At 46.6% G+C, this 16,002-nt stretch overlaps 2 protein-coding genes and 2 pseudogenes across 5 annotated transcripts in view; 2 read left to right on the top strand and 2 right to left on the bottom strand.

Moving 5' to 3' along the window:
* The window catches only part of LOC310774639 (serine protease HTRA1B-like), a 31,436-nt gene extending 27,096 nt beyond the window's left edge, over positions 1-4,340 (top strand). Inside the window, exon 11 of the mRNA XM_083634739.1 lies at positions 2,708-4,340. Coding sequence (XP_083490865.1) covers positions 2,708-2,876 — 169 coding nt within the window. The 3' untranslated portion in view covers positions 2,877-4,340. The remainder of the gene's footprint in view (positions 1-2,707) is intronic.
* Positions 4,341-4,893: 553 nt separating this feature from the next.
* slc39a11 (solute carrier family 39, member 11) overlaps positions 4,894-16,002 on the bottom strand; it is a 54,641-nt gene continuing 43,532 nt past the window's right edge. For both annotated transcript variants that reach the window (XM_083636145.1, XM_083636146.1), the window contains exons 7-10: positions 10,532-10,601; positions 6,947-7,045; positions 6,540-6,698; positions 4,894-5,697 (exon numbers count right to left, since the gene is read on the bottom strand). In XM_083636145.1, the coding sequence (XP_083492271.1) occupies positions 5,619-5,697; positions 6,540-6,698; positions 6,947-7,045; positions 10,532-10,601 (407 nt within the window). In that variant the 3' untranslated portion in view covers positions 4,894-5,618. The remainder of the gene's footprint in view (positions 5,698-6,539; positions 6,699-6,946; positions 7,046-10,531; positions 10,602-16,002) is intronic.
* Positions 11,083-11,602, bottom strand: LOC310774873 (ras-related protein ORAB-1 pseudogene; annotated as a pseudogene). Its single transcript has one exon. The product of its transcript is annotated as a ras-related protein ORAB-1 pseudogene (transcript).
* LOC310774872 (CCR4-NOT transcription complex subunit 4 pseudogene) lies at positions 12,000-14,501 on the top strand (annotated as a pseudogene). Its single transcript has one exon. The product of its transcript is annotated as a CCR4-NOT transcription complex subunit 4 pseudogene (transcript).

Raw genomic sequence — 16,002 nt, 5'->3', positions numbered from 1 at the left:
AAACCTAACCTCCCCCCACGCCGAAACCTAACCTCCCAGACCCTAACCCTAAACCTAACCTCTCCCACTCCCCACGCCTAAACCTAACCTCCCCCAGACCCTAACCCTAACCTCTCCCACCCCCCATGCCTAAACCTAACCTCCCCCAGACCCTAACCCTAACCTCTCCCACCCCCCATGCCTAAACCTAAGGTTGGCATTGCGGGTGGTCGGCATAGCGGGTGGATACCGAAAGGACCGAAACACAGTTTTAACCCTATATAGCTAATTTTCACCTTTCACAACAACTGTATGTGGGTGAATTTTTATATAACTCACCCGTTTATCATGCAGCTTGCCGATCACAGACCAATAGCAGGCAGAGCTGCAGCTTTGGGAACCCCCCCGTCTTGTGCCATCTCACGTGAGCTGCGCAAAACCCCCAAGATTGTGACAGACAACACCAGTAGCGGCTGCTGCATTTTTGTCCAGGGAGGGCTATACCATATATAGGCCTGGACAATGGGGTTGAAATCAATATGATAATCATAAGGATTCTTCCGTATGCAAAATCAGTGTTAATCTCATTGAACTGAATGGTGATGTCAAACAAACCTTTGCTTGTCATCATCAATTTAGACAGCAAAAATGTCACTATTAAAATAACCATATCATCACGATGATTCCACTGAAAGACAACAATAATAGCCTATTGAATTATCGTCCACTCCAGCCCTAAATCAAGCAAGTAGTAACGGACGTTACTAGCTACTAGAAACGAGTATATTTTCTTCCTCTGTCTGTAGCCTGTTGTTTAATGGCGAGCTCAGGGTGATCTGGTCCAAGCTCTTTCACTCGATGCTTCTCCTGTAAATTCCATCTCTCAAACGGCGTCGTTTTGAGTGACTTCACAGAATTTTCTTTCTCCATTCTTGCAAAACGTCTTTTGTGTTTTATGGCAGTTGAAAACAAACTTCTTTGCTTCGCGCGTGCTGCAAAGCCGTCAGCGTGGGACTGCTACTAGTATTTATATATACTGCGTCGCTACCCTATGGTCGCTACCCATCTACGTAGCCTAGCCTAGCCTACGTCACGACACTCACTCTACCTGGCCCCACCTCCACCTGGTCGCAAGATACGTGCGCCCAGAGCCCTCCCAAATCCCTTTGTTTTTCAGAGTGAACAGCGCATGTACAACTTCACAGATCCTGATACTCTAATGATCTGCACTGGTGGAAACCGGAAATAAACCGGAAGTCCCCGGACGGCGTCCGTGGCAATTCGGTGCAAGAAAATATTGACCCAAAAACAGTACACATGTAGATAATTATGAATCTACATATTTATTGCAGATTATATACTCACTATCTAATATTCACCTCGCTCATAAAAATAAATAAATATATATATATATAACGTTTTATTTCCCCTTCCTTCATGTGGATACAGTAGGTGGGGCGGCGCCCTGGCGCCCTCTAGTGGCCGGCCGCCACTGGACAACACTGCTTCCAAACGGGAGTCCAAAAAACATGGATAGGTCCGTCCATGTACAGTCCATAGAATTAAGCCATGATCCATTTTGATGATCGTTTGAGGTCCATGCCCATAGACTGTATAACAATATGGACATAGCATCCGTGATGTCATTCATTGGTTTGTGGACTCCTATTTTGAAGCCTTGAGTTTTGCATTTTGACCGTCGCCATCTTGGTTTTTTGGAGCCAGAAGCAGCGAGCACTAGAGAGCTGGGCGGGCCGCAGCCCGACCCAGGCCCATGGCATTCAGGCCCGGCCCTATCCCGGCCCTAGAGGTTAAGCTATTATTGGGCACGAGTCCGTCCGAGGCCCAAAGTCAATCACGATATAACACATCTCTCTCTCTCCTCCTCTTACACACACACACACACACACACACAACTATGCGCGCTGCTATCACTTGACTAACGTTAGCCTATCAAAATCGAAAGTGCCACAATGATAAGAAATATTGTCTCTCTCATTACCAACAGCAGCAATGCCCACAAACTGAAACATGTCACTCAAGGATATAGAAATTAAAACGGCAGACTCACCGTTCATTCAGCTGCATTGAATAATGTTAGTCGTCCTCACGTCACAAATCTTCGCCAACCGGCTAAATCCACAATCAGGCAAAACTTTCACTTTCTGTTTGCAGGTCATCTTTTGCATCTTTCCCTGCCACATTGGCTGTATATTCAACTCATGCATGTAGCACTTAGCTTTGTTTACTTTTCACTGTCAGCACGCTGTCAGCTCATTCGGACTTCCTGACAGATTTTTTCAAAATAAAAGCATACTGCTGTGCTGTGCTGTCTGCTGTGTAAAATTAAGCGAGAAATACAACTTTATTTTATTTTATTATTGAAACAGGCCCCCAGCCCCTAGCATGGGACCAGGGCTTACCCACAGAGCCGCAGTGCCGCCTGCTATCGGTCCATGAACTGCGAGCTGCACGATCACTGGACCGACTAACTCTCAATCACACCCCAAAACAGAGTCTGCTTTATTGTCCATTTGACTCTAAATGGGAGCATAATTGACTAAATGAACATCCTGCTGTATTGAAGACTTGAAACTAGTGATTGAGACCATCAACCAGTAGCGGAGCGTACACCGGGGCAGAGGGTGCGCCCGGTCTATTACCCCTGTGGGGCTTGAACCCCTAATGCAAATGGAGTGTAACGAGTGCTCTTCTCTCTTCCTGACAGAGCTGGCCTGAAGGAGAGTGATGTCATCATCAGCATCAACGGCCAGCCAATCACCTCGGCCAGCGACGTGAGCGCCGCCATCAAGCAGGACGGGGCACTGCGCACCGTGGTGCGGCGTGGGAATGAGGACGCCATCCTCACCATTGTCCCTGAGGACATCGACCCTTGAACTCTCAGCTCACCCCGCCAACCCACCAATCCAGAGCCGGCTCTGTGTTTTTCAACCAATCACGAACGCTTTGAAAAACAAACCAACCAATAGCGGTGGGGCGAACTTGTAATTGCTACTACTACTACTACTCTCCCATGCTATTACACACACACACACAACTTGAAGGTCCATCTTCAACACTGTGGGAACTTGCATTGTCATTACTAGTTTCTAGCACTCAAAATCTGCCTTTTTTCTTGTAATTATTATTTTATTTCACCTTTATTTATCCAGGTTAGCCTCATTGAGATAAAATGTTTGTCCCACTGAGGATGTCACGATGTCTATGATATCATCAGTGCCACTCACTGACGAACCTAAGTTGGTGACCAAATCGGCACGCAAATTGGACTGAAATTGGTGCTGAAGCGCGGGCCAAAAGGGATATTTTCAGTGCTAGAAAGTAGCAATGACAACGCTTGCCCTTGCCCTGAAGCTTCAACCCTTCCTTCATCATTTTCAGTTGTGCTCTCCGTATCTCCAATTACTTCTCATCATCACCACAGATGTTTTTATTCTACTGACTCCATCAGTTGCTGCCAACACATTCTCACTCCAACTCCTCAAATCCTCACGTTTGGCCCCTTGGCCTCACTTTTTAACGCACAGGGTACCCCTTTCTCATCATTTTTAAACAGCCAATAATTTATGTTAGGGTTATCGTTAGGAAACTAAAACAACTTGGTTAAAGGAGAATTTCGTTTTTTCTTTTTACCTGGACCCCTCTCCTCACATTAATTATGATCTGACGACTCACCCAGTGATCTCCGCAGCGTTTTTGTCCATCCTAGGCGTTGTGGTGATCGAAATAGTGTGCAAGCCAGTCCTAGAATGTAGCTGCGTGGGGGCCAAGTGGCAGCGTGTTTTCCTCCATCTAAATAGACAGTTTTATTCCCGTTTTCGACGCATATCGTCATAAACTGTTCCCTAAGGAACGATCAGACTGCAATTCTTCCCCGGGCTCTTTTCACTGGTGGTTGCAGGCATCCCATTTTTGCCTGTCGGGTCAGTGAGACACAACTCTCCTCAGGAAAGTCTCACTGACCCGACAGGCGGAAATGGGATGCCTGGAATTCCTGGCATGCCTGTAACAACTACCGCTCAGCGCTCTTTACGAGAAGGTATATAGGATCTCTGGGCACGGGAAGTCCGCAAAGGTGGTACCCTTTACCTCCATCCTGGTGGTAACAGCTCGTATTCAGTATTGAGAGGGTGTGGTGTCACTGAGGATTGCCCTCCCTTTCCCAGTCACACGGGACTCACAGAGGCGTGTCATACCGAGTTGTTGTTGGCCCACAATCTTGCTAGACATATTAACTCATTCCCCGCCAGCACTGGCGATTTTACGTTGGTGCACCAGGTGCGTGTACCCCCTTGTGGCCAGATGAAAAAATAAATAAATTTATCTCTGGCAAACTTGCATGTAGGTGTCATTCAGCATATTGTGATATGTTGTTGGTGCTGATTCTGTGCTTTTGTCTGGTGATGCAGAGTTGTGAGAATGTGTTGTCATATCCTACTATAACAGTCAGTGTTTCCAATACATTGATCTATTTGTGGAGGTACACCACAATAGATTTTGAGCACCACAAATAGATTTTGACTGCCACATATTAATCTCAACTAGTTGACTGCAAACTCCTGCTTTAGGAGCCCACTAGATGGCGCTCTGAGGCCAACCAGTGGGCCACGGATCAGTGGTTGAGAAACACTGTCTAACATGCAGAATAGAATATACAGTATAAGGAGACAATTATTTTTTCATCATTGTAAAGCCACAGCATAGTGAAGAGGTTATGAATGTGATGTGTGTAGTTCTTCATAGATCTACTAGCCTCTTCATTTTGCTCTGAGTGCACCAGATTAATGCATTTTATACTTTAAAATGTACACACACAAAATTCAGGGGGAACAGCCCCTAGAAACCTCCCAGTAAATGTGAGCACAAAAAGATGACATGATTATCACTTGGTCATTTAATTATACAATCAATCAATTTTATATTTATATGGCGCCTAATGATAACAAGACTTATGTCAAGGCGCTTTACAAATAGAGCAGGTAGAAGACCAGGCTCTTATACAAAAGCTTCGTCCCTGACTGTGCATCGACTCGGCCGTATAAATAATTAAAAAAAAGGTACGCAGGAGTCCCGACCGAAGAGGGGGGAAATTAACAGCATAACAAAATCAAATCATTCACCAGCAGCGCCAGAAATCACCAAAATCAAACACCATGTTTCAAGTATTTACGTAATCAGGGAATACAAAAACTGGGGGGGGGGGGGGGAGGGGGGCGCTCTACATAACATTCATTTACGGTAACTGTCATAAAGCTAACAATTAATATTAAAATAAGGCTGGATCTGCTCCACAGAACATTACGCACAGAGCGCTGTAAGATTTGTAGAATATTTTATAGCTTAATTCCAACATTAGATATCTGCCATTTGGGGAGGGGGGGAGGCTAGAAGAAGAAAAACACACATTATGGGTTATTATTAAAGTTAGGGGTCATCATCAGAGCTGCACTTAGAAAATAGTTAGGATTCATCTGTTTGTTGAATACCGTATTCATTTCTAGTAGAAACCTTTTTTGGAATGAACACATCATTTGGTCCCTTTCTATTGGTAATGGAGGTCAGCAGCATCGTCATAACAACATGGCCATTGATGGTTCTGTTGGCACGGCGACCTCAGATCAGGCCAGCCCCACGTCGAGTGACATCATCACCACGAAGCCCAGGATGGCGGTCCAGGACGCCAGTTTCCCGTTTCCACTAGTTAGAGAGAGAGACCGACAGAAAGAGTGCAAAAGGGCTGGTGATATGGACCAAAAACCATATCTGGCTATTTGTAGGCTGAATAGAGTACCACAGGAATTACAAATTGTCCAAATTAGAGAATTCCTCGTTTGCTAATGGACGCCATACCGCACTACCAGAAAAGGCGATTGGTTGGATCACTGTTTTGAAAATTTTGAGCCAGATTCGGATTGGGATATTAATTTGGATGGATTTTCGGATGGCATAAAAAGCCCTTCTTGCCTTTTCCCTCAGGTTATTCACAGCCATGTTGAAGTTCCCTGTAGAGCTGAGTGTTAGTCCTAAATAAGTGTATGTGTTTGTGTGGTGGAGCCCAGGACAAACTGGAGTCTGTGTTTCCCTGGCACCTGAATCTTTTCTGGAACTCTCTCTCTGTGTCCGCTCCCCCTCTCCGTGCCCTCTCTCTCTCTCTCTCCCTGCCCTCTCCCCATCTCTTTCTCTCCATGCCCTCTCCTCTGTGTGCTCTCCTCTCTCTCTCTCTCGCCATGCCCTCTCCCCCCCTCTCTCTCCGTGTGCTCTCCTCTCTCTCTCCGTGCCCTCTCTCTCTCTCTCTCTCTCTCGCAATGCCCTCTCCCCCCCTCTCTCTCTCTCTCTCCGTGCCCTCTCCCTCCTTGCTCTCTCCCCCTCTCTTTCTCTCCATGCCCTCTTCTCTCCGTGCCCTCTCCTCTCTCTCTCTCTCGCAATGCCCTCTCCCCCCTCTCTCTCGCCGTGCCCCCCCCCCCCCTCTCTCTCTCTCGCAATGCCCTCTCCCCCCTCTCTCTCGCCGTGCCCTCCCCCCTCTCTCCGTGCCCTCTCACCTGACTTGAGCCTCGGGTATGATGTCATCGACCACCACATAGACCATAGCCCCAGCGGCAAACGCCAACGCGTACGGGAGAAGAGGCTCCGCCAAAACGACGGCGACGGCGCCTAGCAACCCGGCCACAGGCTCCACCATCCCGCTCAGCTGGCCATACCTCAGGACAGAGACAAGAAAGAACCACTAAATACAATCTAAATATACTTCTGATAAGAAATGATAAGAAATGTTATTTTAAGCTGAAATGCCTCAAAATGACCCCAAAAACTACTCCTTGACATTGCATACAATAACACATGCACGCACGTGCGTGCACACACACACACACACACACACACACACACACACACACACACACACACACACACACACACACACACACACACACACACACACACACACTACCAGAAGGCCCTCCATGTTGACATCCCTGAACCCCGGAGAGGCAGGCTAACTGCTAAGCCTTCTGGGAAATTCTGGATGCCAATACCAACAGCCAAGTTTCTGTGGACACAAAAAAAGAAAAAAGAAAAAGGTGAAACATCATCATCAAATCATTGTTATCATCAATGTTTTGTGACACAAATTGTGACATCTTCAGTGACATCATAAATCCCACATATGGTGCAGAGTAATAAAATTCCCTAATGCGGGCGGAGTTAGCAAATCCTGACATCATCAGTGACATCATCAGTGATGTGTGACACAAATCATGACATCATCAGTGATGTCGCAAGATGGACACAATTGTACTCGCTGGAGCTCAAAGGAGAGCAGTTTCAGCTCCAGAGGGGAGGACTTTTAGCTGCAGAGTGGAGGAGATGTACTGCAGCGAGCGGCCTCTTGACATCTATACAACAGATAACAAAATCACTGATTTAAATCATCTCAACAACAGATAACAAAATCACTAATTTATGTTTTATCATGGAGGAAGAGACACAACCCAAGACACTACCAGCTACAGAGCACTTAAACTGCCTTCTGCAGTGCCAAACGTTAACCACCAGATGTCAGCAGCACACAGTAGAACAACCTGATCTGTCCATCATTGCCCAATGGTCCAACAGTTTGTGCCTAATAAGCTCAGACTCTGCTCGTCATCCAGGCAGTGGTCTAAGGCAGGGGTTCCCAATCTTTTTTGTGCCAAGGACCGGTAGATACATGGAAAAGAAAAGTCGCAGACCGGTTGTCAATTTTAACGGTTTTAGTTACATATATATTTACTCACCAGGTGGCGACAAAGGGTAAATAACAGCCTTTTGTGTTGTACTGTATGTAGCCTACAGTATTTATGTTTTTGTTTTAACTACAAACATAAATAAATGTCAACTTGAAACTATTTCTGCTTTCACACACAGATCGCGCAAAATTGCAGTTCAGAAGGCCCGCAAAGTCAGCAGCCTCGCCACAGAAATTGCTTTCACACAGAGCCAAGCAGCACGGCCACATTCCCGTCCTGCGGTGTGCTTTCAAGTGACAGCCACCGCTCCCGGATTGAAAGGCGAGGGAGGCATTTCCACTCAGCTCCTCCTAGCCCAAATGAATATTTTCATAGGTTAGTGTAGCCTAGGCTACGAATTCATTCAACAACCAAACATCGCCGATGTATGCCAGCCAACGAGGTGCAGGTGCAGGTGCAGAAAACACGAAAGTCTTGTCCACATGCAGCATGGTAACAAGGCCTTCAATATTCTTATATATATACTTTATGGATGCATCATGCACCATCATGTAGCCTATTAGGTACAAGGCTAATTCTTATCTTTTGGTTCCATTTTTGTGTAAAGCAAATCATTCCCATTAAGTAGCCTAATTAGCGTCCGTACTCCGTTCTGAAAAACGAAGCCCGCATAGCTGCAGCAACAGCTGCAGTCTGCATAACGTTCGTCGGGGGAATAGTATAGGCTATAAATGCACATGACTACTATAACGTTAGTAGTTTTTGTAAGGGAATGCACAAGTGGCTAGCTAGACAGATTGCAGTTCTGGAGCTGGTTTCCAGAGGGAATATCCTCAGACCAACTCGCCACAGACAGCTATGTCCTCTGAAGCGTATTATTATATCCGTTAATTTTACCTACTAATGTCAACATCGTTTGAGCTTAAAGCCTAACCTACTTACAGGCACGGAGCATTCCTCCTGGCGTCCCTGCAGTCATGATTGTATAGGCTACTTTTTTTACTTTCACTCATGCACTTTCTTGCTGCATGAGGTGATTTCCCCTGTAATTTTTTTATGAATGAGCTGACCATTCGCACTGTTCCGGCTTGCTGCTCCTACGCTTTCAAGTGAAGGCGGGTTACCTGGTAACCCGCCGCTGAGACTAGGTCGGCTGGCGGAAAGAAAGGCGTACAACAATTAGCGACCAACCCGCATTCACGACTTTCACATTTTGCGGCTTTCAAGGCCGGTGTGAAAGCGCCTTATGTTTCAACTACCACACACAGCCTATAATATTACAGCCTAGGTTTATATATATATATATATATATCATTATTATTATTTTTGGACCGGCTCGCCCGATATCAAATGCGTTGCGGGCCGGTACCGGTCCGCGGCCCGGTGGTTGGGGACCACTGGTCTAAGGCATGGGTTCTCAACGTGGGGTTGGGGGACCACTAGGTGTCCCCAGCAAAGTGCTGACTTGTTAAATATCACCATATTTAACACAACAACAGAATGTAGAAGACTGGCTGTTTTGTTCTGTCTCTGTTATGTCTCTACCTAGAATACAGATAGTCATATTAATTATTATTAAGATAATACAGATAGTCTGTTTTGCCCATAGTGTGTCACTGTCTCTCTACCTAGAATACAGATACAGATAGACTGTATTCACTTTTATTCAATGGAACTTGACAATGATTGTTGGGGTGGATTCCGACCGACACGGACATAAGGAGCGAGGGACAGAATGTAGGGAAAGAGTGGATGGACAAATCCAGAAGGAGGCAGTAATGCAACATAAAGGATGCCAACTTAAAACACCAAAGAAGAAGAAGGATTGTTCTCTGTCTAATAAAGACAAAAAATGCCCAAATAAATCATCTTAGTTAAAAGGGGGTCAAGCACTGTTTTTGGCTACAGAGAAGTGTAAGGTGCCGCAGTTGGGCCGAGTCATTCTGTGGGAACCAACTCATGGAAGGATGAACCCTGGGAGACCACTTAAGACCATGGTCAACACCCTAAAAGAGGACTGTGGAGCTGCAACAACTGGGGAGCTGCGGTCCCTGATGGAACCACGAGATGTGTGGAAGGTCCGACATCGTGCCCGACGGCGGCCATCCTGGCCTCAGTGAGTGAGTGAGTGATTGTATTGTATATCTTTTCACCATGCTAAGCGGAATATTCAATGATCCAGGAATAAAATATAAGGACAGGCTTATTATTATGACCCTGGTATAGACAAAACACCGTATAACCTTGTGTGCAGAACCTTGTTTATCTGATCCCACCAGTAAGAGAGGGGCAGAGGGGCACAGTGGCGCAGTGGTAGCGCTGTCGCCTCACAGCTAGAAGGTCCTGGGGCGCTCCCCTGGGGTCCATGCTCCCCTGGGGTTTCCTCCATACAACATCGGTATGGTCCCTGACTAAAAACCTGCAGAAGATGTTCGTCTGACCAGTGTGTGCTGCCGCCGACACTTGTGTGCATGTGGTGTGGTGATTTGTGACAATAAAGACAGGCTTGTCCGTCCACGTTTAGTTTAGTTTAGAGAGGAGTGTGTGTGAGTAGTAGTAGTTGTTTATTGTCATTGTATATTATACAAGGAAATTGCAAACTCGCCATTGTGCAGCCATACAGTACAACCAATTAACCAGACCCCACAGTAGATAGGCACAATAATAATAATAACAATAATAATAGTCACAGCAATAATACTAAACAGTAGTGCAGTCAGTGCATCCGATCTGATCGGTCAATCAATCAATAAATTAGTCACTGTGTGTGTGTGTGTGTTAGTTATTTGCCTTGGTACTGGTCTTACCTGGCGCTCTCGAAAGTGGCCGATGAGGTTTTTCCAATGGCGCCGAATGCGACCCCCACGGCCAAGCCCTCTGCACACAAAAAAAAACCAAGAAATTATCCTTGCTTATATCTGCATTGTGTTCTTCGTATTCTTAGAAGCACTTTCTGAAAAACCACTCTATAAATAAATAACTTTAAACGTACATGTGACAGAGCTAGACGGAGGAAAGAGAACAGCTAAAGATCTCACAGAACAGAGTAGACAGACCTCTCACTCTGCCTCAGCAGCAACATCCATACGAGGTATCAACCAGCTTGCTCTGGATCTTGATGTTGGACTCCTCTGTGTTCGAAGGAAAACTCCGCACATCTCTCTTACGGGGCAGGTGCGTAGGACAAGGATATAATTCACACAAAATAAAGAGAGTCCCGCACACTGTCCAAACTTGCAAAAATACATTTAATATTGTAACGTTTCGGTCTCAGAATTTTGTTTGAAAAAGGTCTGAGACCGAAACGTTACAATATTAAATTTATTTTTGCAAGTTTGGACAGTGTGCGGGACTCTCTTTATTTTGGACTCCTCTGTGTTGCCATCCTCGTCTTGATCTGGGCAGCCATGGTCATGAAGGCTTGCTGCACGTTAGTGGTGCTCTTGGTGCTGGTCTCCAGGAAGGGGATGCCTAAGCTGTCAGCATGTAATCCACAACCTTCTTTGTTGTGAGGTCGCACTTATTGCCTACTAAGAGGTTGGTGACGTCCTTGCTGGCGTAATGGTCAACCTCCTGTAGCCACTGCTTCACGTTATTGAAGGACTCCTGATCCATCACATCGTAAACTACTATAATGCCATGCGCCCCTCTGTAGTAACTGGATGTGATGGTGCGGAATCGCTCCTGGCCAGCAGTGTCCCAAAGCTGGTTTGATGGTCTTTCCATCCAGCTCGATGGTCCTGCAATTGAAGTCCATACCGATGGTACTAATAGCTCTCTGTGTCATCTGCAAACCGTAGAAGGAGACAAGACTTTCCCACACCAGAATCACCAAGCAGGAGCAGTTTGAATAAATACCGGTAGTCTTCGGGATTCATCGTTGACTACACACGACAAACTGTTACTACTACTACTGTAGAGATAATGCTGTTTGTCACCACAGGTTAACCTTCGGAGCTAGCCTTGTAGTGAGGAAAAAAACAAGCTCAACTAGTTTGTCAAGAACAAGCTAAACTTCATGACATTACTGATGATGTCATAGTCATTGTGACATCATCAGTGATGTCATAAATCACCAATCTCAGATATGCATAGACATTGTGACAATAAAACAGTGACATCAGTGATGACATCACTTACACACAGAGCAATTGTAAGTCATTATTGATTATGTCATCCGTGATGTCAATCGAACAATTGTGATGTCATCGGTGATGTCACTCGGCCCCTTACCTTACCACCTTACAGCAACAAACAACCTTGCCCTGCCATAGGATGTCCCTTAGCCCTGAGATGAAGGACAACCCCATGAAGTGCCCCGTGTGCAAGGACCCGCTGGACTTTGATGACCTCAACTTCTTCCCCTGCACCTGCAGCTACCAGATATGCCGCTTCTGCTGGCATCGCATCCGCACAGACGAGGACGGCCTCTGCCCCGCCTGCAGGAAGCCATACCCAGAGGACCCTGCTGTGTACAAGCCCCCGTCACAGGAGGAGATCATCCAAAGGATGACACATGAGAAGAAGCAGAGGCAGAACAATAAGAAGCAGAAGGTGACAGAAAACCGAAAGCATCTGGCTGGTCTCAGAGTGGTCCAGAGTAACCTGGTGTTTGTTTTGCGGCTGTCACAACGGCTTGCCGACCCCGAGGTCCTAAAAAGGCCAGAGTACTTTGGGAAGTTTGGGAAAATCCATAAAGTGGTCATCAACAACAGCACATCTTATGCAGGTTCACAGGGGCCAAGCGCCAGCGCGTATGTCACTTACATCTGCTCTGAAGCTGCTCTAAGAGCAATACAGTGGATGAACAATGTGGTTGTTGATGGCAGGACACTCAAGGTTTTTTTAGGCACAACAAAATACTGCAGTTACTTTCTCAAAGGTATGCTGTGTCCCAAAGCAGATTGTATGTTTCTACATGATGTGGGGGACAAAGCGGCTAGCTTTACTAAAGAGGAGATACAGGCGGGGAAACACAAAAAGTGTGAGCAGAGATTCATCCAAGACCTCTATGAAATGAACTGTAGCTTTGTACAACCTCCAGCATGTGAGACAGAAAAGTCAAAGAGTAAATCCAACTCAACACAAACCAACAACGGCAATGGTGAATACGGGGGCCCGATGCTTTCGGGGCATCATAGCAAACTGGCCAGTGGGCTCTCAGAGGACCGCAAGTACCCTCCACTGCTAGACTGCTGTCAAGAAGTTATGACTTCAGATGGGCTAGATGCAGAGATGGGTCCTGGCCAGGGTACTGCCCTGTCCCATTTCTACTCTAACTGTGACAGTAACAGTCCCAGTGACAAGCCTCCAGAATCCATCATTCTGGTGAATGGAGAGACTTTACAACATATACCTAAAAGTGAATCCCACTCCCCTCCCCCGGGCTTAACTAAACCCAGTCTGGTGGTGCCCATGAGTGTGGCAGACCTCACAGCCCATTCGCCCTTTGAGGGCGCGGCATCGGAGTCCCAGTCTTTCTTTTCAAACAGTAATTTCCGACATCCTAACCATCTCCCCGCCAGCCTGCCCCCAATCCTCAGCCCCCACTGTGACTGGCCCATGACACCTGAACCACAGAGCTTCTTCACATCAGACACAATACCAGTGTCTTCCTCCACAGACTGGGAGGCAGCCTTTGGTTTCGGCTCATCCACCAAACAGGAGGATGACGACTTGGGCTTCGACCCATGCAACGTCTCCCTTAAGGCCTTGGCCGATCTGATAGACAAGGAGCTCTCAGTGCACGATCAGAGCCCCTGGTCCCCAGGACCTCTCTCCCACGGGTCCCACCACGACCCCAGCCTGCTGCCCCCCAGCCCAAACCCTGGTGCTTCTCACCATTTCCCCAGCGGCCCTCCTCACCTCCGCCAGGTCCACCACAGAGCCATCTACAGCTCCTGCCTCCCCGGCAGTCACAACAGCCAGGCCAGTCATCAGCAGCAAGCCGCCAGACACTCCTGGATGAGTGTCCCCACACGCAATAATCTCACACACTTGAACCACTCAGCCAGTGCTGCCTCACACCTGGAGCTGCCCCCTCAGCACAACACAGGACTGGGAGGGATCCCCATCTCAGCGAACAGTGGCTCCATAGATGGCTTAAAGGTGAAAGAGTGGCAGGATGGTCTGAGAGCTCTCCTGTCCAATATTAATATCAACTTCGGGGGCCTCCCAAACTCCTCTTCATCCTCCAAAAGTGTTAACCACATCGGAGGGCCGGCAGGGCCAGCAGGCATCTCACACAGCCTCACCTGGGACAGCGCGGCCAGTTGGATGGACCCTTCTATCATCACAGGCATCCCTGCTTCAGCGGCCAGCAGTTTAGACTGTCTCCAGGATGACAAGCAGCCACACCGCCTCAAGGCCCTGCAGGCACTCACAGAGATTGACGTGCCCACTCGCCAGCCCTTCCACAGTGGCCTCCTCGACGGCCACCTCCCCCTCCACCACAGAGCCGCCGGTGGCTCCACTCCCTACCTGCCACCCCGCACAGCCAACCCCAGCAGCCAGTTGGTCTCCCCTCCCCCAGGCTTCCAGACAGCCTTCAGACCTCCAGGCCTGCATGCTACAGGGCTGCTACAGAGTGCCGCCACTGAACCCAGACTACAGCAGACACTCCATCCATTCCTACTACCATCTTATACTTACTCATCCTATACCCCGCTCCCTGACACAAACATACATCTATGTGAAAAAGAGAGCATCCCACCGCGCTTCAGCTATAAAGACAGGCAGGTCCGGTGCATCACAGGAGGGACACAGAATCACAATTAAGGAAGAAGTCTGGAGCAACTTGGGCCATAGGATGCCTTTTATGTAAGGTGCAGAGTAAAAGGAAAACGTTTCAACGTCAGTGCGTCTTCATCAGTCCCCTGAGGGGTGGTGATATCATTAAAAAACTCCTATGCAGAGAAGCATTTTGGATTCACACACTGGAGACACTGGAGCCCTCAGGCCTCAATGAAGAACTCTCCCTCTCCCCCTTTCTTTAGGCGGTCTCCTTCTTAAATTACTGGCTGCCTTTCATTTTTGGGCTTGTTGTTGTTTTATTCCTTTATTGTTGTACTTTGTTTTTATAGCCTAAACCCCCCCCCCCCATAATACACTGTACATCTTATATTAGGCCTTATATGGGTTTCTGATACTGTTGTACTTTGTTTTTTATAGCCTAATCCTACCCCCTTACCCCCCCCCCCATAATGCACTGTACATTTCTACTCATATATTATATTATTTCTGTTATTATAAAACTGCTGTACTTTGTCTTTATAGTCTACCCCCCCCCCCCTATAATGCACTGTACATTTTAAATCTTATTCTAGGCCTTTATTTTGGCCTTCTTACTTTGCTTTACACTGTATAATTGCTGATTGTAGATGCTCTGCTGAGGCTATGTAATTGACTAATAGGCAGGACTTAGCCATTGGCTAATTGTAGGCTCTGCCCCCATTCTCCATCTGTTGGCAGCCCTTTAAAATGCTTCCCCAGCCTGACATTCTGTTGACCTGATGAAGACGCACTGACATTGAAACGTTGTCCTTTTACTCTGCACCTTAAATAAAAGGCATCCTATGGCCCGAGTTGCTCCAGACTTCTTCCTTAATTGTGATACATCTATGTGACTATGTGCACAACTTGCCCTGACTGCACCTTCTAGTGACAATGGGTACTAGTTTACCTCTAGTTTACCTAATTTTATTCCTATTGTATTTTGTGTGCCCCCCCCCACATCATTTCACTGTTGCCTTTTACATGTACATCTGAGTATGTATTTTTTGATGTACCACTGACTTGCACTATGTCTTGTAATGGAGCCGCATAAGCATTTCATACATACTGTATGTACTCATACAACGGACTGAAAATAAATATCTTGACTGAATACACACCAATCTGCAGAATATAGAATAACATTCTTTCTTCTTTTTTCTTATCTTGTCTAAGTAAGTAAGTATGTAATGCTTTATTTATATAGCACTTTTAAAATCTCGAGATCACAAAGTGCTTTACAATAAAAACTGGCAGCAGGTTAAAACAAAATAAAATAAGCAAATAGGCAAATAAACACAAGGCAAGAAACAACATCAACAAGCACAAATTAAAACAGAGTGATAAGAAGGCATGAGGCGCACCAGCCATAAAGTGCAGACAATCCAGCAATCAAAAGGTACAGCAAATAAGTAAAAATACACCAATGGGATCAAATTTAATAAAATGTCTGTGTAAATAAGTGGGTTTTAAGAAGTGTTTTAAAAGTGGACACTGAATCAGCCAG

Source organism: Poromitra crassiceps (genome assembly GCF_964638095.1).
Source record: "Poromitra crassiceps genome assembly, chromosome: 4".
Classification (NCBI taxonomy): domain Eukaryota; kingdom Metazoa; phylum Chordata; class Actinopteri; order Beryciformes; family Melamphaidae; genus Poromitra; species Poromitra crassiceps.
Note: the sequence above shows the minus strand (reverse complement) of the source record. Positions and strands in the feature narration are given on the sequence as shown.